Source organism: Fundulus heteroclitus, chromosome 14 (assembly GCF_011125445.2).
Source record: "Fundulus heteroclitus isolate FHET01 chromosome 14, MU-UCD_Fhet_4.1, whole genome shotgun sequence".
In the NCBI taxonomy this organism is placed as follows: Eukaryota; Metazoa; Chordata; class Actinopteri; order Cyprinodontiformes; family Fundulidae; genus Fundulus; species Fundulus heteroclitus.
In genome coordinates this window covers 11,824,158-11,849,503 of record NC_046374.1, presented here as the reverse complement: position 1 = coordinate 11,849,503, position 25,346 = coordinate 11,824,158, and the positions used below count along the sequence as shown (strand labels likewise).

Sequence of the window (25,346 nt, the reverse complement as noted above, 5' to 3'; positions counted from 1 at the left end):
GTGTCCAGCCCTCCTTCGAATTCAAACAGAATCTATCTTCCCATTAATCTAATAACCTTGAATAAAAAAAAAAACAATGCAGCCAATCACCTTCAGATGTCGCCTAATGAACAAAAAGCTTATTCCTGTTGTTCTAAGTAATCTCAGTGTTAATCCAGCTGTCCTGCGAAGGACTCAAAGGTTAACTAGAGGACATTTGTGAACAAACAGCATGACGAAGACCAAGCCAAAGCCAAAGTCCAGACGCAAAACCAACTGAGAACCTGCGGGGCGAGACTTATTGCTCACGGTTACCATCCAGTCTGATTAAGCTTTCGCCATTCTGGAAATAATGGCCACTTCTGTCTCTACGTAAAGTAGCTCACAGTTATTCCCCAAAACGCTTGGGGCTGTAATAGTAGTAAAAGGTGGTTCTACGAATAAAGGGCTCAATAATATAAATTCACGACCCACACTGGAGATCTTCATTTGTTAAAACCTTTTGTTTTCCTTCTGCACGCCGTTGTGTCAGTTTGTCACCTGAAATCCCATCGACTGCATTGAAGCTCGGGGTTGAAATGTGACCAGATGTGCAAAACGTTCGGCATGATAGAGTCATGAACACTTGTACAAAGAAGCGGCGGTTCGGCCGACGTCTGTTCATATATACGCTCGCCATTACATTAAAGCGATGCCAAACACAGCTCCGCTTTCACACCGTCACGCCGTGAATTAATCAGCATCCATTCTTCTGATGTACCTTTCATCCGAACATATTTCTCCCGAACCCTGTCTTTGCGGCAGAGTTGAGACAGCTTTTATCAGACGGGGAACGTTTGCTTAGAGGCAATAAAGAAAACCATGAGCAAGCAGAACAGCAGAGTAACTCTTTAAGTGTCGGCCCCTCTCGTATCACGTTGTGCGCCGCTCGCGCACACACACACACACACACACGAGGTGACGGCGAATGAAATTTTAATACGCCATTTGCACATTCAGATAAGCCTTCGCTCTGCAATATTGATGCAACATTGACAGTTTCATCAAATGTTGATACGGTCAGAGGCAAGCCGGTGGATTCGTCAACAAGCCGGAAACATCACGGGAGCACGAGCAAAGGCGCCCACACAACATAACCACTTTTAGTCAACTTTTGTTTGGGTTGCTTAGAACGCTTAACCGGACTCTTGCCAGATTGATGTCGCTCCGCCTAGCTTCACTCACATCCATCTGGGACATCTCCCATAGAGAGTGATTTCTCCAACCAATTTTATTGTCCAGCCAATCAGGACGCAGGGCTGGAGTTTCATAGATGTGACGTAGTGGAGAAGCGACCGTGACGTGAGACTGTTTTGATTCAGATAGCAATGGCGGCTCGCATCGAGGAAGCAAGCGTTAGCATTGATGCTGCTATTTCTTCCGTGTTGTCCAATCTACCTAATATTGTTTCATTAAAAGAACATCAGAGAACGGCTCTGAAGGCTTTTGTTGGTGGAAACCATGTTTTTGCCCTTCTCCCGACCGAATTTGGCAAGTATTGTTTTCCGGGGGGCGCCCGCAGCGGAGCGGTTAGCGTGAACCATATTAGGAGGCCTTTAGTCCTCAACGTGGTCGGCCCGAGATCGACTCCGACCCGCGGCGCTTTGCCGCCTGTCTTCCCCCCTCTTCCTGTCAGCTCACTGTCAATAAAACGTGTGCCACTAGAGCCGCAAACACATTTAAAAAAAAAAAAAAGTTTAGTTTTTTCCTGCGTCGCTCTCATCAGCGTCACGGGTTAGCTTCGGTGTGAGTGGCTGAAATAGCACGTCGATAAAGATGACAGACAAGTGGCTTATCCAATCATATGCAAGGATTTTTGATAAGGCCCAGCCTTCAATAAAGGCAATTCCTATGGAGAGGTCCCAGATGGATGTAAATGGAGCTAGGCGGAGCGACATACAGCTGGCTAAAGTCAGGTTATAGAACGCTTTGATTGGTTTTCATTTTACTTGTCTTTCCTCGCAAACTACGACCTAAAGACAAAAAGATTGCTTCATTTTAGTACCAAGCTCCTTCACCTTTAAGCTGCTTTAATTCGACTCATCCCTCCAGCATCATCACGTCGGACATTATGCTGAATCACCGCTCACTGTGACAACAACGCGTTGACCCTAATTTAGGCTAAACCAGATCGTTAACTACGAATCGGCTTCAGTGTTATAGACTGTCAGCGAGATTGACAATAATAACTGAGGCAACAAAAACGTCTGGTGATCAGAACCGCACCATTTTCAGCCCGATCAGCGCCGACAGGTGACCGACAAGTGGCAATCAAAAGCTCTACCGTTTTACTCTCAGTGACACCAACACTCTTGGGTGCGGAAGACCCCGCTGCAGGAAGAAAACTCAAGATTTTGCCATCTTTAGTGATAGTGAGGTGTTTGATGATGAAGTCAGAGAAAGAAGGGACGTAAGAAGCGATATAAAACACACACACTGTCCTCTTTTAGTACAAGTCCATGGTTCATTCGGCCGAGAGAGGCAAGAGGCAGCGAGACAAGGACAAAAGCTTTAGAAAAAGTGGAGATTGGCCATAAAACTGTAACTTGTGATGTCTAACTTTAGGGTGCGGCTTCTAATCTGACAGATAAACCTCATCCACAAGATGTACAATGCCGTGAAAAAGTCTTTGAAGCTTTTGTTTTTTTTTGTTGTTGCTATTTTTGCTTTTTAGTTGTCACGCCTAAATGGTTCAGATCATCCAACTAATTTGTAATGTCGTATAAATCCTTTAAGGAAGAAAATCTGTCCAAACATACCTGTCCCTGTGTGAAAAAAAAGCAATGATCCCATAATGTCATTAAACATAATGCCTGGTTGTGCCGCCTCTAGCAGCAACAACAGACATGAAAGTTTGCAGGGACGAGTCTGTAGCGTCATTCTGCCTCTGTGCCCTGGATCACTGTCCTGCTGCATGACCACAGCATCATCCAGCAAGCAAAGCAGCCCCAAAACCCACACACACCACCAACACCATGCGTGACCGTCGCTACGAGGGCCTGTTTCTCACATGCTTTGTCAGTTTTTGGTGAGATGTCAGTGCACAGAATATTTTCCCCAAAAGTCCCACGGGGGCCGTTGAGGGTTTTTTGTGATAGATTTTGGGGATTTATGTTTGTTTGTTTTTTTCTTTGTGGTGATTCTAAATTACCCTTTGATCTAAATGACCTTTCTCTCTGCCGTTGAAGTGTTAAGCCATCAGAGATGTTCAATTCAAGTCTTTTTTTTTTTGGTGTATGCGTGTGTCTGCAAGTCAGGTTATGATCAGGTCTGGGAAATAGAGATTGGCCAATAACCAGAAGAAATGTTTTTTTCCCCATCCTCGCTGACTGATGTTTACAGACCCTCTTCATCCAATCTGACTAAACTTCAGCAAACGATTGACTGATGATCTACTTTTTCTTTCCCCCAGAATGCACCGGGCTGCAAGGTGGCACAGTTGGTAACACATTTGCCATGCAGCAAAAAGGAACAAATCCCAAACTGTTGTCTCCGTGTTTGCCAGGCTTCTCTCTGGGTACTCCGACTTCCTCCCACAGTTCAGAATCAGGACTTTTAGGTTATTTGGTCTGCCTAAACTGCCCATACCTGTGAGCGTGGGTGTGTTGCCCTGTGATGACCGGTGACCTGTCCAGGGCGTACCCCACCGCCCCGCCACCTCGCAAGGACAGGTGAGAATATACGACGGCTGGATGGATGAAGAATGTTCTGAAATAGCCCTTTTTTTAAGATGTGCCTCAAAAGGACGTTATACGTTATTCTTTTTTCTTCTGTTTCTTTTTTTGGGTTTGCCAGATTTAGCCGTCAGTGACGCACTACAGCCTAACTTAGTGTAACCCCACACCCTCACTTTGGTACAAACCACATTTTATCACAGCAGCAGGCTAGTGGCGAAGATACAAGTACCGCACAATTAACATGTGATGATTTAATGGGTTCACTTATTCATTTACAGACTCCCCAAGGTGTTAAAGGTTGTCACGTTTGCTTTTTTTTTTTTTTTTTACCTCCCTTATGTCTATTCAATGCACAACCTGTGGTAATTACAGTAATGGAAGGCAAAGAGAGCATGAGTCACATCAGGAGCGGTAAAAAAAAAAAAAACACACGTGAAAGAACCAACTGGCCTGGGTAGAATGGGAATGTAGAAAGAAGCAGGAGCTACCCAAATCCAAACAGAAAGCCTGGTTCCTTTAAGAGGGTGAATACGCACACACGCACACACACACACACACACACACACACACATGCAGGTTGAACGCTACAGACTGAGCGGCATCTCACATAAATAATAGGGGAATATTTAAATGGCAATGTCCCACTGGGTGAAACAACACCGAAGGATTTCAGCCCCCCCCCCCCCACCCCCAAACTTATCTCATCAAGACACGCGAGCAAACACTTGCGTCAGAAAGGCTCAGTTAAATCACAGAGCAGAGTAATTAAAAGCCAGCCTGCAAGGTGAATTCGACTCACATCCGAGGCAGCTCACGCACACACACACACACACACACAAACACACACACACACACACAAACACACACACACACACACACACATCCTACAGTACAATATAACCTTACTGTAAAGAGAGAAAACAACATGCACACATCTACAAGCTGGACATCCCCGTGCAAACGCACACACACACGAGCATGTTCAAGGTGGCCGTCACACACCCATATCGGTGCAGTCCTTGTAAACACTCTGCCGTCCGCCCCTGCCTCAAAGTCTCTCCCACCCACTCAGAACACAGCACACACGCTCACACACCCCCCAGACACACACACACACACAGACACACTCCTGCTCCACTCATCTTCTCCATCTGTCTACACGCCCATCCTCGCCTCTCCTCCTTTTCCATCCGTCCATCCAGCCATCCTTACCTTGCAGCAGGCTCTGGAGGTTGAGCTGCGCCTGCTGGTGCAGCTCCTCGACACATTCCGGCCTGCTCCACGAGCCGAACACGTTCACGCTCTGTTGCCATGGAGATCTGAAATTGGCCGCGCCGCAGCCGCCGCCGCCGCCGCTGCCTCCGCCGCTTTGGTTACCGTCGCCGTGGCTGCTGCTGATGCTGCTGCTGCCACCGCGCCTTCCGCTCTCTGCCTCGAGACCGCTGGTGGCTGGAGGAGGAAGGGAGCGAGGGAGGAGGAGAGCAAGGGAGGTAGAGAGAGATGTTGAGAGGAGGTGATGGATGGATGGAGAAATGAGGGAGGAAAAAAGAGCAAGTGAGATGAAGAGTAGAACGGGATCATAGTAGGAAAAGTGGACGAGAAGGCAAAAGACCAACAGGGGGGGAGAAAACGAAGAGAATAAGGAGAAGGGGACGGTGTGAGGAGAAAAGCGTCGATGAGGAGGAGGAGGAGGAGAAAGGGTGGGGTGGAGGAGGGAGGAGGAGGAGAGAAAAACAAAACTCATGTAAATAAAAATGCATGATTTGCATAACTAATACCCAGAAACGTATATTACATAACATTATCTGTTGTCAGGGAAAACAAGGTCCTAGGAAGGAAGGAAGGAAGGAAGGAAGGAAGGAAGGAAGGAAGGAAGGAAGGAAGGAAGGAAGGAAGGAAGGAAGGAAGGAATCCATAACTTCATGTACGCTAAAGCCAAGGAGGTGTAGCATGGGGAGAAAAGTATAGGACGGATTTGGAGGGGAATCAGAGAGGATCACTTAATTAGCCGGGGAGAGGCGCTAGAAGAAGATAGAGGGGCAGAGAAGGGAGGGGATGAGGAGAAGGATACATTAGGACAGAGTCGGATGAGAGGATAAAAGAAAACTCCTCCGTTTTTCTTTTTTTTGCGGCAAAAATGTATAATTGAGGCACGGGGAGAGAAAGGAGATCCAAAGTGGGAGGAGAAGAGAAGATTTGATACAAGAAGGGAGGAGTACCAAGATGGTTGGATTTATAATTAAAAAATGAAAGAAAGAAAATCTAAATGAATGGATAAAAATGTGGCCTCAGGCCTCCGTTGCAAAAGACGATCAGAATACATCATCCTGATCTATCTTACAAGGAAATGTATCAATATGCGAGGTCTTAATGAAGGAGACTGCCTTGAATTGATGAATTCTTCTCACACATCCAGTCACCCATGGAAGATGACTAACATACAAGAAATCTCTGGTATGTCAAAGCGAACACCACGGCATTAAAAAAAAAAAAAAAAAAAACACAAGGGAGAGATGAGTCTTGTTTAGGCTTTCACGCAAGCTTAGATGGGTATTTTCAGCACTGCATTTCATGCACATACAAAATAATGATGTGTTTTATTCCCTAGTTAATACGAACTTTGGCTAAACGAAAGCAAAGTCTTTTGACAATACTTTACAACAGAGGTACAAATCCATCCTTATTGACAATGGTTGTAGCTGAAGCCTTGTACTTGTTGGATGAAAGATATGCTTGTATTGTTAATCCTACCAAACATTGTTGGGGCCAAATTGTCAACCGTGATCCAGAACAAAAACTGTTTACTCTGTTTTAGTCTTAGCCAGTTTCAGAAATTACTTGACACATTAGCTCGGCATAAAATAGCACATTCTGGGAAAGCTACATACACGTGGCGTTATTAGCTTTAATCATGTGAATTCCCTAATGAAATGGCAACGTCCTCTGCAACTATTGCCTGCTTCGGGGTTGCTGTAGTGAAAAAGGAAAATACAGGAAGCTTTACTGGATTTTGAAGACAGTCTTTCACAGCAGTTTTAAGCTTCCACTGTTCTAACTTACGATAGCAGCTAGCTGTGCTGCAATCCAACAATGCTGTTTATTTTACTTTCCTCCTTTTTAAGAAAATATAGAATATTCTTTGTTTTTTGTCTTTATTGAAATGAAAAACTGGGGAGGTTTTAGTTGCTACATCCTTTGCCTACCACATTTATCACGCTCATGTCTCAAGCTGTCAATACACTGACAACAACCTTGTCTCTGCTTCTTTAGTATGAGACTTTAAGAAAGTTTTGGCACTTTTCTAATCTTTTTTTGATATCTTTGTATAACTGGCCATCCAGTTATACCATTGTCACATGGTCCAAAATTGTGCATTAAAGACTGCTTTTGAGTGAAAGGCACTGGTTAGATGTACCGTATTTTTCGGACTATAAGGTGTACTTAAAATCCTAAATGTTTCTCAGAAGTTGATGGTACGCCCTATAATCCGGTGTGCCTTGTATATGATTACTGACTGATTTTATGTGGTACAATGCGCTCAAAAATCTGTTAAAATGTGTAAATATGACTTTGGTAAGCAATGAAGCCGCTCTGCTCAATGGATTTTCGGAGTATTACGGTACACTGTATCACTACCTGATCGGACCCCTGAGCTGTCTACAAGACTGCCTGACTGTAATGTCTAAACTAGAAGTGCATTCATGTGAAGGCCCCCACATATTCTGACGTAGTTCACTCCGTGGAGGTCCGTGCGTACTCAAGGCAGACTCTGGCCGCATACGCGACGTCTCTCTATAACCTTCTCGGTGGTAAGGAGTCTCTACATCAAACTGTTTTATATGAGTATGTGGGAGCCTCTAGGTAGCCTGCGGCAGGAGTACACGCTAGCAACAATAAACCTAGTAAGTTAATTCAATATAGAAGTTATGTTTATTTTGGCCTTGTGTTAAAAACAGGGCAGTGTAGTCCAACTTCTCTGTCCTCAGACATACGTAGTGCTGTGTACGTGAAGGGGTGGAGTGATATTACACACTTGGGAAGAATATTTGGTGCGCCTTATAATCCGGTGCGCCTATGGTACAAAAAATACGGTAATCTTACGTACTAGAAAATAAAGAGAATGCAAAAGTTCAGATTCTTTGTGTTGTTCCATTGTAAGAAGATTTTAATATGTCGGTAATAATTTTTGCCTTAAGTAAAATTTATCAGATTCTGCAAAAAAAGAAACAGTCTTCATTTCTGCTTGTCTCTTTTTAACACCAACCTCTTAAAACATATGTACTTGAACCTTTGGCACCTTCCTGAGAAAAAGCCGACGGGCAAGTCGTGAAGGAATCCTACGTTCCCTCGTAAAACCCACCACTGTGTAGTGAATCCACCAGTAGCTGTCATGTCGTGTTTGGTCTAAAGCAGACATCTTCTCTCACAAAAGTCACAGTCTGTGGAATCACAATTTCACCCTCTCGGCTTCTGGCTTCATTTTTCTAATCGGCTTTCACACAATCAGCTTGCACCAGACAGAGCTACTGTTTATGGTACAGAAATGCGCGTCAGGTAGCGTCAGTTTCCTAGAAGAACAGAGGCGGTCACGCCCTGAGGTTTGAATATGTTCATTTAAGGAAAACAAACCGCGTTCTCTACTGCATTGCTTCCTCCTGAGATTAATCTGTGTTTACAAATTGTTTGTCTGATCTTGCTGGAAGGTAAAAATCCAATTAAGGAATCTGTGTTTACCTAAAGAATATAGCTTTTCTTTTTTTTCCCCCTTGTTTATAGTTTGCACTAATGAAATCCTTTTAATCAGCACATTTAAGTGAGACAGAAAATACCTGGCCATTGGAATAATACATCCCTTACTTAAGGGGAGATTTTTTTTTTCTTTCACTGATTCCTCAAGGCGATTTAAACTTTTAAGAACAAGGCTTTAAACCAGGGGTGTCAAACTCATTTTGGTTTAGGGGCCGCATTCAGCTTAATCTGATCTCAAGAGGGCCACACGAGTAAACTCATTGCAAGATTAAATAGAACTAATAAATGTAGACTTGTTGTTGATTTTTATATTGAATGAATTTCACTTTTGGACAATATATTATGAATAGCCTCAGCGTTTTTAAGAAAAGTATGTGCATTTTCAACCATACCTTTACTCAGTTAAACATTTACTTGTGCATTATGCATAAGAACTGATCACAGTGATTATACAATGTTGAAAAACATTTAGTCACATTTTTTGGAACTTAAAAACACTGTCCTGCATGACAAAATACATCAAACAGATAAAAATTAAGAAATTATTTAAAATCAATTTTCCACATCTAAAGCTCAGTGCTACCATCTGCTGATTAGAACACAGCGCCCCTCGTGGACAATATAGGAACTGCAGATTTTCAATTAAACCATTTTTTTTTCTCAATAATTGTTTTATCATTCTCTTCCTTTTATCTCCTCTTTCTTTCAAATTTTCTTTTTTTCTTCTTGTTCCTTTCCTCTCCTACTTCCCCATTGTAGTGTCCCTGCATGAATCATAATAAATCTATTCACATTAATAAATCAACCGGAGCACTATGGCAAAAGCAGTGCTGCTCCACTTGTTAAAGTCAAATTTGATGAGCTCTTTTTGGCATTAAGACTTTCTTCTTCTTCTTTTTCTTAATTATTTTTTTTGAATAATGATAATGCATTTAGCCACCGGGCCGGACTAAATTGTTCGGCGGGCCAGAACCGGCCCGCGGGCCGTATGTTTGACACCCCTGCTTTAAACGCTATGTGCTGTTCTAGCAAGCCTTTACAGGCTTTGCCGGGCCTTCTTCTCAACAGTGTTTTTGTGTGAAGACGAGCTCAGGTTGTGAGAGCGTGGTTGTTGAGGATGGTGAGGGAAGGCAGTGCGGGATGTGTTCTCTCACTAAGCCCACCACCGTCTCCACTGTCTTGGGTTAAGCTCAAGGTGGTTCTGATCACACCGGTGGACCAGCTGCGCTGATGTCCACTCACAAGTCCAGGAAACGGTAAATGGACTGAACATATCTGGCGCTTTTCCAGTCATACTGACTACTCAAAGCGCTGTACACTAGAGCCACATTCACCCAATCGCTCTCACATTTAGCTCGGTAGGCAACTTCCTTGCCCAGAAACTCCCTAACTAAGAATAAAGACAAACTGCTGCTTCTCAACTCAAACTAAAAACAGGGGTACACCGACATGTGACAAGGGGAAGCTGGAATCGAACTCACAAACTTCCGACTGCAAGACGACTGCTCAACCCATGAAGCATCTGCAGCGCGCCGCCCAGTCAAGACGGTGACGCAGAGGGCCGCATGGATGCCCGTGTTTTTAGTTTGAGTTGAGAAGCAGCAGTTAGTCCGTGTTCTTACTTAGGGAGCTGACATTTGCCAGCTGGATTGAGGGCAAAGGTGTGTGCAGTGAAAATTTGGGATTAATGAAAAACACAGAAGAAAAAGTCTGACGTTTCTAAGAAACGGTAGCAAAGAGGAGAAAAACACGCAAAGGACAAGAGAGCAACGCACCAAGGCCGCCATCTGCAGTGCCATCTTGGATGCGTAACAAGTTTTAAATGGATTTCAGAGACGCTTATTTCCATATTTACCCCGTTTATGGCAGAGGAAATTGATGAACTTCGATCTAGATTACAACCCAGTGTTCTGCAGCCGTTATTTCAGATTCTTCGGCAGCATTAGGCTCTAAAAAAAAAAGAGCGTTGCACACAAACACAGGAGCAGCGTGCCTCCTTCCTTTCAAGAATAAAACCCGTTGGGTATTTTTTGGCTTTACTTTGGTTTATCATTGTAAAACCTTCAAAAAGATTTGAAAGAGTTACCACCTCCGTCTTCAAAGGAAGCCAAAATGCACAACTCTGAATATCATGCTGATGAAAGAAAACACTTAGCTTCCTCTCGCTGCAATACTCCACCCCAAAGGTTCAGGTCATGAATAAAAGCACATCCGCCCAACAAGGACTCTTTTCAGGGGTACGCTTCTACCCAGGTAAGTTGTTTTTACGCCAGACCATGCAGCGGGAACATTTCCTCCATACTCTGGGTGAAACAATCATAGTTTCTCTGTGTCCATATGAGTTTAGTTGATCCCTTTCAATTACATAAAGGTTCGGTAACCATACATCGGCCGAAGCTCTTGTGAAAAGAAAGCAACATCCTTTCTAAGTGTGGATGTGCTCCGATATTTTGTATTCACAACCAAAACTGTCCTGATTAGCGGCTACTTTCTACCTTCAAGCAAAGAGTGTTTAAAACCTGTGGGAATTTAAAAAGTTACACGTGTGATCCGGTGGCGGTGCGTGTGCTCGTGGATAAGATAAGGTGCTGTAGTCAAAGAAGCCTTTGGTTCTAAAATGTGGTTTACGTTAGTGGAAACTGCAGATCCGAAGGCAGAGGACGTGTTGGCCAGCTGATTTCCTGCGAGGCCTTCCAGACATCGCTGCTGCTGTGACAGTATGCTACGGATTTCTCACCGTTCCCTCAGCAAATCAACATGAGGGGGAGTCATCTTATATCTATCAAGGTTTTTCACAGCCTTGCAGAACATGGGCTCATTTCCAGACCACACCACTACTGTTACAGAGCAGTTTTGCATCTTGTAAGGTAAAAAACAAACTAATAGAGGTCTACCTGGGGGGGGGGGGGGGGGGGGGGCAATAATTCAGGCTGGAAATTTCATACCATCCCAGGGCACGCCACCCCCAGCATAACCTTAGAGCCTACAGGTGTATTTTGTTCTCATACAAGTTACCTGAAGGTTCCTGCTCTGGCTCCTCACTGCTGCTGTTCACCACCTCCATGGCAGCAGGAGCTCTTGCAGACCTGCTGCTGCACTGAACTGACACTGCTTTGTTGTAAAAAAAAATAACAATAATAATAATAATAATAATTCTGACCCAGATTTAAATTTACTAATTGACTATTCAGTAAATTGGCTATATTCACATAATAACAAATGTTTTCTTAAACTCAATGGGATTTTACCAGGTTAAACACACTAAATACACTAAATCTGAATTCAAGTTATTTTCCATTGGCTCATTGTTGACCATGTTTTAAAATGTTCAATACCTTAAAACCTTTAATTGAGTCAGTTTTGAGCCTTGGTTCCTCACAGTGAGACTAGCCTCCTTATTAAACTATTGTGCAGAACAGGCTGCTGGCCTTTTCACTGTTCGCCTCTAGTGGCTATATCTTATCTGCTCCTTTATGAAACAAACTTCAGTTTAGTGCACTAGGCTGCACCAGTGCTTGATTCTTCTTCGACCTCTCCCTCTCTGCTCCTGTTTTCTTTTCTTTTTTTTTTTACTTTCTCACTACATTTTACGTGGTCTACAAGAGATCCAGCGCACAACTTGCCGTGTATCTCTCTGCGCTGCATTTGATACATTTTTGCGTAAAGTGTAATGGAGTGGAGATTCTGATCTCCTTGCTCCGTCTGCAGGCGCGTATGAAGCTTCTGGGTTTGCAGCCAGGATGAGGCAGCAGCAGCTGTCTGTGAGGCCGACTACAGAAGTGGAAATGCAATCAGGGATTCCTCAAGTAACTGGAGAACGAAGGGTGCTTTCACGTGTAGTCGCCAATAGCACAGAAAGAAGACGAGAAGTTGCTTTTTTGAATATAACTTAATCGGTGGAGCACGGGTCTGAAAGGTGCTGGCAACAGCGCTTCTGTGACAGGGAGCGTCAGAAAATGACAGCCGGGGGGGGGGGGGGGGGGGGGGTATCTGTGTCTTCCCTCTCGTTACAGCAATCAGTGGGAGTTCCAGACAGGCAGATAGCCGAGTGAGACGCGTGAACGGCATAGATTTTTTTTCTATTAAGCACAACCCGAACCTTTGCAATAATCCGGTGACACCCCTTATATAGTTCATGGCCAGTCCAACCACTGATCTATATAATACACTGGAGTGCTGATTTTGCCGAAAAACTGAAGTCACTGGCCGCCATCTTGCTACTCCCGACTCTCACAGAATCCCATAGGATTTGGTTGCAACAACAAGCAGTTTTATGGCTGTGTGAAAACGTTTTACAGTCAGTGGATGTACTAACACTATCAACTACTAGGAAATTAGGTGCTGAAATATTTTACATGTTATTCATATTAAATATACATATATGTATATATAAATATGTGTATATATACAAAAACAAAAATATACAAAAACATATATATATATATATATATATATATATATATATATATATATATATATATATATATATATATATGTAAATATATGTTTTTGTATATTGTTATTTATATATTTATAAATGTTATATATGTATATTTGAATTAATAAAATGCAAAATATTTCAGCACATGACTTTCTCAGTACTTGATAGTTTTAGAACATAACATAAAAGTATATGGCATTAGACATTTTAAAAGTTTTAAGCTCCCCCTGAACATAAAAAAATACTTGTTATTCGATGCTGTAGCGCACATATTCCCTAGTTACGGGGGGGAAATAGGGAGTACCAATATGGCGGCTGGTGGCTTCAAAGCGACTCGTTCAAACAGACGGTGATTAGCACTCCAGTGTATAATATAACTCAGTGAGTCTGACCCCTGGAGGTGCCACAAGGTTTTATCAGGATCGGACTCTACTTCCGTTCAGATAATAGATCTGCAGTGAACATGCGACCTTTAATCCCCCACTTTGGATCACTTTGTCCTTTCACATCATGCGAGTTGATCCATTGAGATCACTTAAACAATGTGTGCTTTCAGAGCACATTGCTATGCTTGTGGAACCAAAACGGTGTTGCATACACTTAGCCTGAGTGATGCGTAAGGCGTCCGAGGACTCCCCCAAGTGAAACCTCTAAAGGGGTTGAGCTTTATACGTCGTGACCCTATACCAGGCTTTTCGAATCCAATTGGTGCTTTTGGTACAGGCAAAGTGTTTGTTGACCATCCAACGGCCTTCTGCTACTGCCTTCCCTTTGTATCACATCTCTACCTAACGCCATAATCCGGTGACACCCCTTATTTAGGTCATAGCAGTTACACGTGTGCGACTACCTCTACAGGTGAATCAGGGGCGTAATACATAAGACATTAATTCCTCTTTCCATATCAGAACCTATCAAAATGGGAAGTGTAAAGAGCACAAGAAGGTCAGAGGGTGAAAGGGTGGTCCAAAAGGGCATATAAACAGCAAAGCACAACTTTACTCTGTGTACTGTGAAGAAAACTAGAAGAACTGATTCAAGACTGAAAAGAATCTGGCCACAGAACTATAAATGCACACAGTCTTTCAGATTACACAAAAATGTTAAATTATAGCAGCCCTGATGTGGCCATTGGGGATTAGTGCCGACGATATAAGCTGCTTTTGAGGGGTAGTGATCCCAGAAAATAGGACAGCGTTAGTAGCCATCCCTCAAATAACAAACAGGGTTCACAACAGTTCACCGAGATATGATTTAGAAGTATCTGTTAAATGTTCTGTCTTCCTCTTGAGACAAAAGCTAATGAGGGGGAAAAAAATCCTTTCAGAGCAGCTAGCTAGATTTAAAAACATTCAGCCGCTTTAGCAATGATGATCCTGTATGAGAGCATCTTTACTTAACCAACGCTGGTGTGACAGCTGTTACATAAAATTCTGACAATATTGAAAGGAGAAAATGGAAAAAAGTAACAGAAAACAACAAAGAAGAAATGCAACGTCCTAGCTTGCTAAATTAGCAAGAAATATTTACTTGCTAACCATCCAGCCACCCATCCATCCATTGTCTATTCCCACTTATCAGTGCAGCGTCGCGGGGTTGCTGGTGCCTACCCATATGGAAAAGAAACATAAAAAACTTTTATAAAAAATATTTGTGTCACCATTAGTTTGCTTTATGTATTGTGCATCATATAAGACTTATATGATTTACTCTTGAAAGTGGCCAATTTTGCATTTCTTTCATACATGATAATAAAAAGGATAAGATAAGGATCGTATCAAAACTATTTATGTGGTATATAAGGAAAGTACATTTCAATATATATTTTCCATAGATTTCCCATATAATTTATGAACTTTTTCACTGTATGAGTGTGAAAGAAAACATAGACTTTACATATATGAACAACTGTTATTGTATATAGGTTTTCTGTATGTAAAATAAATGCACTTTGCAGGTTCATTATCCCTTTTTTGTATGTTTTGGAGATATATCTCCAGGGGTCATTGGGAGAGAGGCGGGGTAAACATGGACAGGTTGCCAGTTCGTCACGAGGCAACACAGAGAGACAACGCACAGGCAACCATGCACACTCACACACACACTCAGGCCTAATTTAACCAATCAATCATTATATTGGATTGTGGGATGAAGCCAGAGTACCCAGAAAAAACCCATGTGTGCTCAAGGACAACATGCAAACTTCATGCAGAAATGCCAGGATTTGAACCTAGGATTGGTGCCGCCAACTGGTTAGAGCTTCGGTCCAAGAGGTTCTGAGTTCAACTCCCGCAAGCTGCCATTCTGGGTCCCCGAGCAAGACCCTTAACCCCCAATTGCTCCCCAGGCGCCGCACAGTGTCAGCCCACTGCTCCCCAAGGGGATGGGTTAAGATGCAGAAGTGAATTTCTCCATTGTGAGATCAATAAAGTTCAATTAATATTACTAGTTATCTAAAAAAAAAATAATCAAATGCATTTTGTTTGTAAAAGGATGTCCTTCCTGACAGAACATGTAGTGTACAGGGTTAACTAAATGTTTTTTATTTCTCTTTAGAAAAGAGCAGCGTTGTTAAAAAGGAACAGTAAAACAATGTATTGATAAAGAAAGTTGACTTAGGGTTGAGCCCATCTCAGCTGGATGTAACCTATTTATTCTGCTGTTATGCAAGAGAAATTTCATCAAAAAAGGAAAGTCGTATAGAGGAATTGGATAAGCGACAGAAGCAAGCCTCTGGCCATCATTGGTTCAGATAGAAAAAAAAAATCTACTGGTGCTTTTGAGAAAAGGGAAGAAGATGTTCTGAAAATAAACGCTGCGCAGTATGGTTCAGTGCTCGAAGAAAAAAGGAGAATCCCTAAAGCTTGAAAGAGTCATAAATCTAATGTAAAGTGTCTTTTTCCATACACAGCTGTGTAAATGATGTATAACATAAGAGTGAAACATTTCTATCTTATTATTTCCTACTGGTTTAAAACACTGAAGTTAAAAGTCATGTAACGTGGCTCCCATCTCATGCTCCAAGAAACATTTAATTTAATAAACGATCCAATGTGAATTTATAGTAATAAAGTATTTCATGAAGAGTTTTTTCTGGTTTACTTGTTGTCGCCCAGCAGCCTCCTACGAGCTTTAACACATTACTCCTCTGCTCTGACATAACCTGCATTTTAAACGGATATCCAGCAATAGCTGAAAACAATGAACATGTGTGGGCATGAGACTAAATTCTCTCATTGTGACAACCTCGACTAAAAATACCTTTATTTCCATGCTCAGGAAATAAGTTTCAAATGATTTTAGCTTGTTACGTGGTTATGATGGGATAGATGTGGTCAACAACTACAAGCGGGCGGTGGCGTTCAAACAATTGGTAAACGGTTCGTGCTAAGAGACCCAAAGTCTGCCAAGGAACTATCCACCATCAGCCTTAGGTTTGCAGACACAGTATGATGAATCCGTGCTTTTTTCACACTCCATGATGCATCTCACAGCTGAAATCGAGGCTCACCGGACCAGGCAACCAGGTTTCTGATTTTGGTGTCTCTGTGAATCACAGCCTTAGTTTCCTGTTATAATTCATTTAGTCTTCTGCTGTGGACTGTCTACATCAAGGTTCCCCTTCTCAAAACCACTCTGCTCGTTCTCCTCTGACCTCAACGAGGCATTTCCATCCACTCAGCTGTCACTCACTGGACATTTTCCACCTTTCTGACTAGTTTCTGTATGAAACAGTCAGACTAGCCTCCCTGATACCAACAACCACTGGACTCCAAAATACAATCCAACCTAGATTGGCTTTGTTCCAAATTCTGATGCTTTGGTTTGAACTTCAGCTTGAAGTTGTGCTCACTACCAGACAGGTACTAGATTGCCTGATTTGCTATTTGCTACAGAAGCAACTGAGCGGCTATACCTGTCAACCATTCAACAGCAGTTAGCTGGCTTGACAGCGGACGTGTTTGCTGACTTGCAGCTTTAAAGCGGTCTTGCATTAACAACAATGATGGATTACTCCTGCATTTTTGAGTTTTTCCACGACCACAAATATTACAGCTGGATTTTCCTTTTTTTTGTAAGTCTAGTAGCCTTCTTTCAGCCAGAAACCCGGCATTGTGAAGCAACGTGTGGGGGAGGGGCATTACTTTATGCCTTTTTATAGCCAGAGAAATGTCCAGCAATTCCTCTGGCGTCTCATTAAAACGACCATAAACCCCACGAACGGCGTGAGGGAAATGCATTGCTTACGTTACAAAATTGTGAGATCTCTTTACCACCGGAAACCAGGACATGTCTAACATGTTACTTGCATGTAGAGAGAAAAAGAAATATAAACATTCACTCGTTCCATCTATCCAGGACTGCACAGATACAGGTCTGAAACGCTCAGAATGTCCTGATTGCTGATCATCACTGGACCACACGCACACATCCATGCACACACAAGCATTTGTGAGGTCCTAATGCCTGTGTGTGTGTGTGTGTGTGTGTGTGTGTGTGTGTGTGTGTGTGTGTGTGTGTGTGTGTGTGTGTGTGTGTGTGTGTGTGTTTGTGTTTGCACACCACAAAGTTGTTTTTCTCTCAAGGCTTATTCTAATTTACTCCCTTCTGTACGCACTGGGGGTGTCGGCGGGTAGGACGCAGCTTTAGACAAGCTGTTAACGCTGCACCCTCGCAAACACACACACACACACACACACACACACACACACACACACACACACACACACACACACACACACAGATTAATGGCTAAACGCAAGTTATCCATCATCTGTGTCTCATCGTTCTCTCACCTACATTTAAAAATGCATGGTTAAACAAAAAATAGATCTGTGTATCATTCACACGTTTATGAGGGAATATGGTGTGGTTGTTAGCCCAAATACTGACCTGTGGATGTTCGTGTGTGTGTGTGTGAGTGTGAACGACAGGCTTTTAAGTCTCTGTTAGCATTGGTCCAGTGCTCGGTGGGGCTCATTTATGTCCGTCTTAAATAATGCTGTCTCTGCTGACCAAAAGGCTGGCTCAAACAATCTTTATGATTGTGTAAGTGTGTGTGTGCGCGTCGTGTTTACTCCCAGCTCATAGCAGTTGTGCAGTAAACCTGATTTACGGACTACACTGGCGCTCGGTCGGAGGGGCCCGCGGTACTCCTGGGTGCTGTTATCTGGAGAAACCAGGTTTGCAAAGCCGCCTCATTATGACCAAGTCACCCAAAAGGTCAGAGCAGATAATAAGGCTCCGCGCAACGCTATCAGCTTAATAGCTCCTACGCTACCTGATGAGCCAGAATGTATTACACCGAGGGCTAAATAATTGAGGTGTCAAGTGTAAAAAAAAAAAAAAAAATGTCAGGCTCTAAACGCCGGCAATAAGGGGATTTGTAATTTACCCAAACACCTAAATCAGAGCCGACCTCATATACAAACCTGGGTGTAATCGGCCTTACTTCAGCTTTCAGTGATCAGCCAAATTACCGCAACTAAGTCCGGAAACGGCAAACCTCTTTCAGAATGAGGGGAACCGAAACAGCGCACAGCGGCCTTCGGACACCTCAGAGCGTGGGTCACACTTGGTGGCGCTACAAAGTGCCATCGTTTACCCCCTTTCATGACTCGGCCACAGAAACCCACTCAGCCTGCTGGCTAAAAAAAGCAATTAAGGGGGCTGTGAATCCTGCGAAAGGAGACATAAACGGGAAACTGCTACCAGATCAGACCCACTTTTGAGCGTGTGCCAAGCTGGATTTGTGACGAAAGAACATCTCAGTTATAATGGGACTATTTTAAGCATGAGGCATGGGGTTGTCTAGATGCTCTGCGGGTCGGAATATTTGGATGCAAGGTAAATACAGTCCGAATTTTTTGGAGGCGACTTCAAGCCTCTATTTGCAACGCTTTTCTTTAAAGATGAACGCCTTCCACTGTCCAAAAGAAAAGTCAAAAATCACGTTTGGCACATTGTTGGCATATTGCACGACTGTCATGCTGTTGTTAGAAGCCAAAGGAGGTTACTGAGAGGACACCTCAAATATCTGACTAAAAATAAAATATAAAATAAAACGTATAAAAACCTGAGTAAAATCGTATAGAGATATGCAGTGTTGTGTATAAAGGACGTCCAAATGAACGCATTCCTGAGGTATAATGTGAGGTACCAGTAAGAGGTATTGTTTTTAGGGCCAAACTTTGGATATTTCACAGAGAAAGAGACGCAGCACTTTCTCTCGAGGCCGATGCTCGTCATTCTGCTGAGTGTCTGGGCGCCTGCATCCGGCGCAGGTGATGCTCAGCTTTGTGAGGTCCTATATTGGTAATTTAGGCTTATGCGTCTGCTGGGTGACAGGTTGGTTCTTCGAGCGAGGTAACGATCAGAAAATAGTCCAAACACAAACCCAAATTGAACCTTCTGTCATGGCTGTCACCGTTCTCTGACCTACATCTGACAGAAAACCTCAGGGGGGGGGGGGGAGCTGGGCAACAGCCTTATAAAAGTGTTACTGGAGAAGAGCAGGCGCTTTTCTATTGAGAAAAGGGAGGTTGTATAAAACTTAAACAGTAGTTCTTGGATTAATGCATTTCATCCAGGCCTGGTTGTCTCATAATTGTTAACTGCATGATGGAGGAATCATTCACTTAAAAGAAAATGTTCCCTTGTGTACCCATTAGATTACATCTTAAAGGAACTAGAGGACATTTCAAATGTTTCCCTAAAATACAATAAGACAAGATAAACCAAGTTTAAGACGTGCTCAGAGGATGCAGTGAAACTCATGGCTGTTTGTGGGTACACAACTTAAAATTTGTTAATTAACGAGCCTACTGGTGTGGAAACTGGTAAAAGGCCCGTCCTATAATATGTCACTATCAGGGTTATGTCTCAGGTTGTATTCCTTATACGCATATTTCAGTATGTGTAGTAGCGTGCAGGCAGTGGGTTTCTTTACATAGCTCAGTGCTGCCCCCAAAAGGCAACTTTGTGTAAAACATAAACAACAGCAATATTGGGATAGAACAAACTGCAGAAATATCTCTAATGTTAAGTTTCTGAAAAGGGCGATTCAGTAAATGTTTGTGTTAAAACATTTATAAAAAAAATAAAAAATTCTTATTCCAATTTCTCTGTTCCCATAGAAACAACGTCTCTTCATATACTTTATTTAGCGAGGGAACAATCTGGATTGTTAAGCAAGAACCACATATCTGAATACATACATAAATGTTGAGATCAGCACTTTATTGGGATGCTGTGATGCTGTTTTAGACAAAGACAGTGCTGAGAGGAAAAAATTGTGTGGTCTGAGCACATTCAAGTTTGAACATAAAGTATTTGTTTTATTTTACAGCTTAAATACACAAGACTTGTGAATAATAATGCAGTTTCAAAGCTAGTGTTTGTGATATGATGTTAGGGCATTAGCGTATATATTGATGTGCTCTTGCACATACATTTAGGTACAATACTATCATTATTATTACTGCATTATTGTGTTTTTGTGTAAGTAAGCACACCGCTAGCATAGTACAATACAGAGTCAAATTCCTTGTATGTGTACACATACCAGGCATATAAAGCTGATTCTGATTTTGCAAGAAGGGGTGTGTTTTTTTATTTTTAAAGGTCCAGCAATCAATCTGTATTTGCATTAGTTGCTGCTTACTCACTGAGTGGTACAACATTTTTGAATGCGCCATTAAAATTATAGTGAAACTCCCAAAATTGTTCATTCAGAATGATATTTTAAGTTTCTTTATTGTTCTTTGCCTTATTTGAGCACACATACTGTCACGTTCTCTACTGTGCCTTGCAAGCTGTGTTCATACTGCTTAAACTTTTTAACTTTTTGTCACGTTTCAACTGCACTTCTCAGTGTATTTTCTTGGAATTGTGTGTGATAAACCAGCAGGACGTAGTGCTTAGTTGTGAAGCATTGGGACCATAATACACAGAATTCGATCTTTTTAATAATAGTCGGGAATAAAACAATATTCCAAGTATTGGACATCTTTAAGAGCATTGTTCAAGGCATCATCTGAAAATGAACAGAGTAGGGCACAACAAGATGTGACAGGCCGCCCAAACTGACAAGACGCAGCGAAGAGGCCCACGGTAACTCTGGAGGTGCTGCAAAAATCAATAGGCTCAGGTGGAAGAGGGAGCCTTAGTTGGGCCCAAATCGGACCTTTATGGAAATAATGGCATAAAAAAGCCAAAAAAGCTGAAAGAAATGAGTAAGGGGTCCTGATTGTGGCTGCATACAAGTCACGTAGAAGCAAACATGTGGAAGAAGGTGCTCTGGTCAGACGAGAGCAAAGTAAAACGTTTTGGCCTAATTTCAAAACTCCCAAGTTGGGGAGGAAAGCTAACATTGCACATCACCCCCACGGTGACATGGCAGTGGCAGTCCCGCTGAATACACATTTAGATCACAACTGTTTTTATAAACAACATATCAGTTTTCCTTTAACCTCAAAAATCTGCACCGTGTTGGGTTGGTCATAAAATTCCCATGAAACATAAAAGTGACGTAGGTTGGGAGATGTGAGGAACAGGAAGTCCTGCGCAGCTTAAACGCGCATCCCTTCCCTCGCACCGCGCACAGACACAGTGTTGTGGGGCGTATTTAGACCCTGAAAGAAATTTATAGTGACGTGAGCCTCAGTCCACCCAATCGGCCCTCTCTCACTCACCTCTCCCTCTCCTTCCTGTCTCTCTAAATTACTTTCCCTCATCCTTTACCATGTCACGCCTCATTTCATCCTGGGTTTTCGTAAATGATCCCCCCCCCCCCCCCTCCCCTCCTTCTGGTTCAGCATCTCTTTCTTCTCTCACTCATTCTACACCTGCCTTTTTTTTCAGGTGGCAACTATCGTATTGTGAAACGCGGTATAGATTCAGGACTAGTACGGAACATCTAGTGACGCGGTCCTCCTGGCACGGGAAACAGGTGGGATGATGCACAGGACTATATCTAGAACCCATCTATAGGGGCTGGCGTATTTAGTCCAGAACATGTCTGCGCTCAGCATAAAGGGGCAACAGACGACTCCACAAACTATCCCCGCCTTTCGCTGCAGGACGAGCATGTTTGTGTGTTTGCCGGAGGGCGTTCAGCCCGTGTTTTCCAACAGGAACAAAGGTCCAATTTTATGCTAATTTACTGGCGCAGACGTTTCCGTCGCTCTGATTGAGACGCTCAGCCGGACACGCGGACGTGTCGACGCGCCTCGCAGCGGGCCGCGCAGACACCCGCAGAGATGCTCCATTCAAAGCCAGATCCTACTACAGCGAGGGATGACTAGTATTTTTAGAATCGATAGTCATTACTTTCAGCGCTCGCTGTTGCTCTGCCATGGTTACCACGGATACAGCCTACGCTGATTTGCATGCAGACGCACACCTGTACAAGTGACTAAGTGTTTCTGTTCAGGCACTAAGTGGCATGTCAAACTAACCTGACTGTGACCGAGCGTGCCGGTGTGTGAGACTTGATTAGGTCTCAATTTTAAAGCTGTCTCGTCTTTAAAAGCTTAACGGGGAGATTTTGTTTGGCCCGCCTGTTGCAGGGCAGGACTTTCATCTGGTATCGGTCCCAAGACAAGACTCATCGTTAAGAAAATATCCGCTCCTGTCCTCCAACGTTACACGGAAATTAGTTTGAGCAGAGGCCAGATACAACCTTGGCCAATGATATTAGTTAGATCGTTTTATCAAGGTCACCAGCAGAAAAGTTAGCTTTTTTGAGATGATACAGTTGGTTTTATGTTTTTATTCTGAGCCCACAAGGCTAAATAGTTATTCATAGAGCATTTTAGTTTTATCAGTAGTTTCCGTATCACAATCTTTAACAGAAATGCGCTGATCAGTGAGTGATGTACCACTGTGTGGCATTTCCAACTTAAACTGACATCTGATGTAGAGTTAACTCCTTTGTATTATTCTGATTTCATAAAATATCTTTTTTTTTGTCATGTGTACACATTTTTAGTAGATAAAAACCAAGAAACCGCTTGTTGACCACTGGTTGAAAACTCAAATATGCAAACACTTTTCAGTAACTCATATCCCTTTTTGGTGTGGAAGTTGTTGCCGTGGGTAAGCCACCTAAAGTTAGCATTCTTTGTTACCAGTGATGTAATTTAAGTAAAATTAGAGGACGAATGAAAGATATAAGAAGTTATTAAAAAGCAGAATATGTATGGAGGCGGGCTGGCCGTTCAGTTACGCTACTATGAAGCTACAGAGAGCTAGACAAACAGGTTTGTTTTCTCACTGCTGTTAGAAATAATAACATTATTTCAATACGTCATTAAAACCTTTCAAAGAATGTCCTTTCACAACTTCTGTAAGTTAGTCTAAAACTTAATCAAACTCCTGTGTAGGGGAAAAAACTACAATAGGATTTTTATATTTGATTTGTATTTTTATTTTCTTTTGTGAATTTGCACTGAAATTTCAAATCTGAATGACTTCCTCATATCCAGAATCTACTAAAATCAGATAGAGAAGATTTTCAGGGTAACCCAAGGAGGATCCGCTCCTCAGCAGGCCATAAGCTGCCATACAGTCAGAGCTCTCATCAGGACCTAACGATATGATGCTATTGACCTCTGAGCAAATGTCTACCTGCTGATTAAAATCCTGGGATGAACAGCTATTGCATTGCTTTAAGACTCCTTTTTACCTCTTTTTTTCTTGCTTGTTTTCCTACTGCTTCGCTATTATAGTCAAACCAAGACAATCACACTAAAGCGTTCCTTAAACCCATGACTTCTGGGTAAAGGGTCGTGAAACATTGTTTCAGGCTGTTTAATTGAGAAATGGCTGCTGTTACGACTCAACTATAAAAGTCAGCTTTGTTAACAGTGAAATTGTACTAAAACTCATCATCAACAAACCTGTATCAGGTTTCCAGAGAAAAAGCTGAGTCGCTTTGCTTTCCTATTTGGTAAATTAACCCAGACCTGCTGAGTCCGGCTGATAAGTATCTCACCACAAATTCTCTCACACATCTCAATTTTATTAGAACTCGGTCAGCATGACCCTCCGTTTCTCAGCATGGGACAATTTAAAAAGTGTATTTAACCTTGCGACATCAAGGTAGTTTTATTTAGAGTAAGATAAACCCATAAAGTTGAGCTGTGAAACTGAACACTGTCCACACTTACAGGGGACATGTCAAACTTCCCAATTCTTTCTTTTCACATTAAAGTCAATCAGTTCCCCCACACAGGTTTTCAAGAACGAACAGTTTTGACATGTAATATTCAATTAAAGAGGCAGTTTAGTATGCAAATGTGACCTGCCCTAGTAAGGGATTAAAACAGGACTCTTACTCAGAGCAAATCCACATTGGCTTTACTTGCTAGTATATTAGGAACAAACAGAATCTCTAATACTTAAACTGATCTAATATAGAGCACTGCTTGTCATATCACCAGAACCCCCCTCCCCTCCCAAAGCCTCCGTCAGCCACAAGAACCCAGCCACGAGGAGACGATTTCATGCTGTCAGACCTTCAAGTTTAAAGTCGTCTCCCAAAGCCAGATTCTTAATCTTTGATGTCATTCATTCTCAGCAGTGGCACCTCTGGCTGTGTACGAGCGTCTTTAATTCTGGGATCCGAGCTGCCCGACCCGTGTGTGAGTGTTATCTGTATTTCTACTTATCTCCAAACCACAAAATCCCCCTTCCTATCCCCGTAAAACTCTCCCCTCAGAGAACATCTGAGTTTGCTTAGGTTGAAACGAGGTCACCATCAGCCCGAATAATCGGCCGTTTTGGCTTCCCGAAATCTGGAAGCTGGGGAAAGGTGCCGCTCAGAAGACGTTAGACAGTAGAAATTAGTGACATGTACCGCCCTGATAACCTTAAATTAGCAAGTGCAAAACCACACATTCAGTTTTAGCCACTGCATCAGATTTTTTTTTTAAATGCCACCAATTAGGAATATTTTTTCCAATTGCTGCATCTCACGTGTTATAAATTTTATAGCTCTGACAAATCAGAACTCCTCCCTCCCTCTGGTGTGCTCTTTACCTCACAAGGCTGAGGTGCATTTGTGAAACTGCTTTTTAAACCTTTTCAGTTTACCAGCCGCTGAAAAAATAAACTCCATTAATTCATATCTCCCCTGCAATTTTCTTTAACAGGTGGCAGGCGGAGTTACATGCAAACCAGAGATGTTGCAAGCCCACAAACAAAGGTATACAAAGCTTTGCCAGAGAACATGTAAAAAAAAAAAAAAGAACTTCTGGAATAGTATAGAGATGATTAAAAATATAATTATTTGGACACCAGAACAGAAGACATGTAACCTGGCCTGCCAGGTTGATAAGGTGCGGCTCGCTCCGTTCTGCACATTATCAATCTGGGACTGCTCCTATCAAATCCAAATACTGCAACGTGATTGGCCCGATACGTTTTTTGGTTTGGACACACACGGTTGAAGCCCGAGC

The 25,346-nt window shown here is 42.6% G+C and overlaps 1 protein-coding gene across 5 annotated transcripts in view; it reads right to left on the bottom strand.

The window, feature by feature from the left end:
* The window catches only part of nhsl2 (NHS-like 2), a 159,116-nt gene that overhangs the window by 43,004 nt on the left and 90,766 nt on the right, over positions 1-25,346 (bottom strand). For 3 of the 5 annotated variants that reach the window (XM_021322764.2, XM_036146291.1, XM_036146293.1), the window contains exon 2: positions 4,908-5,144. In XM_021322764.2, the coding sequence (XP_021178439.2) occupies positions 4,908-5,144 (237 nt within the window). Of the gene's footprint in view, positions 1-4,907; positions 5,491-17,227; positions 17,337-25,346 lie in introns of those variants that run through there. The other 2 variants (XM_036146290.1, XM_036146289.1) reach the window with 2 other exon arrangements.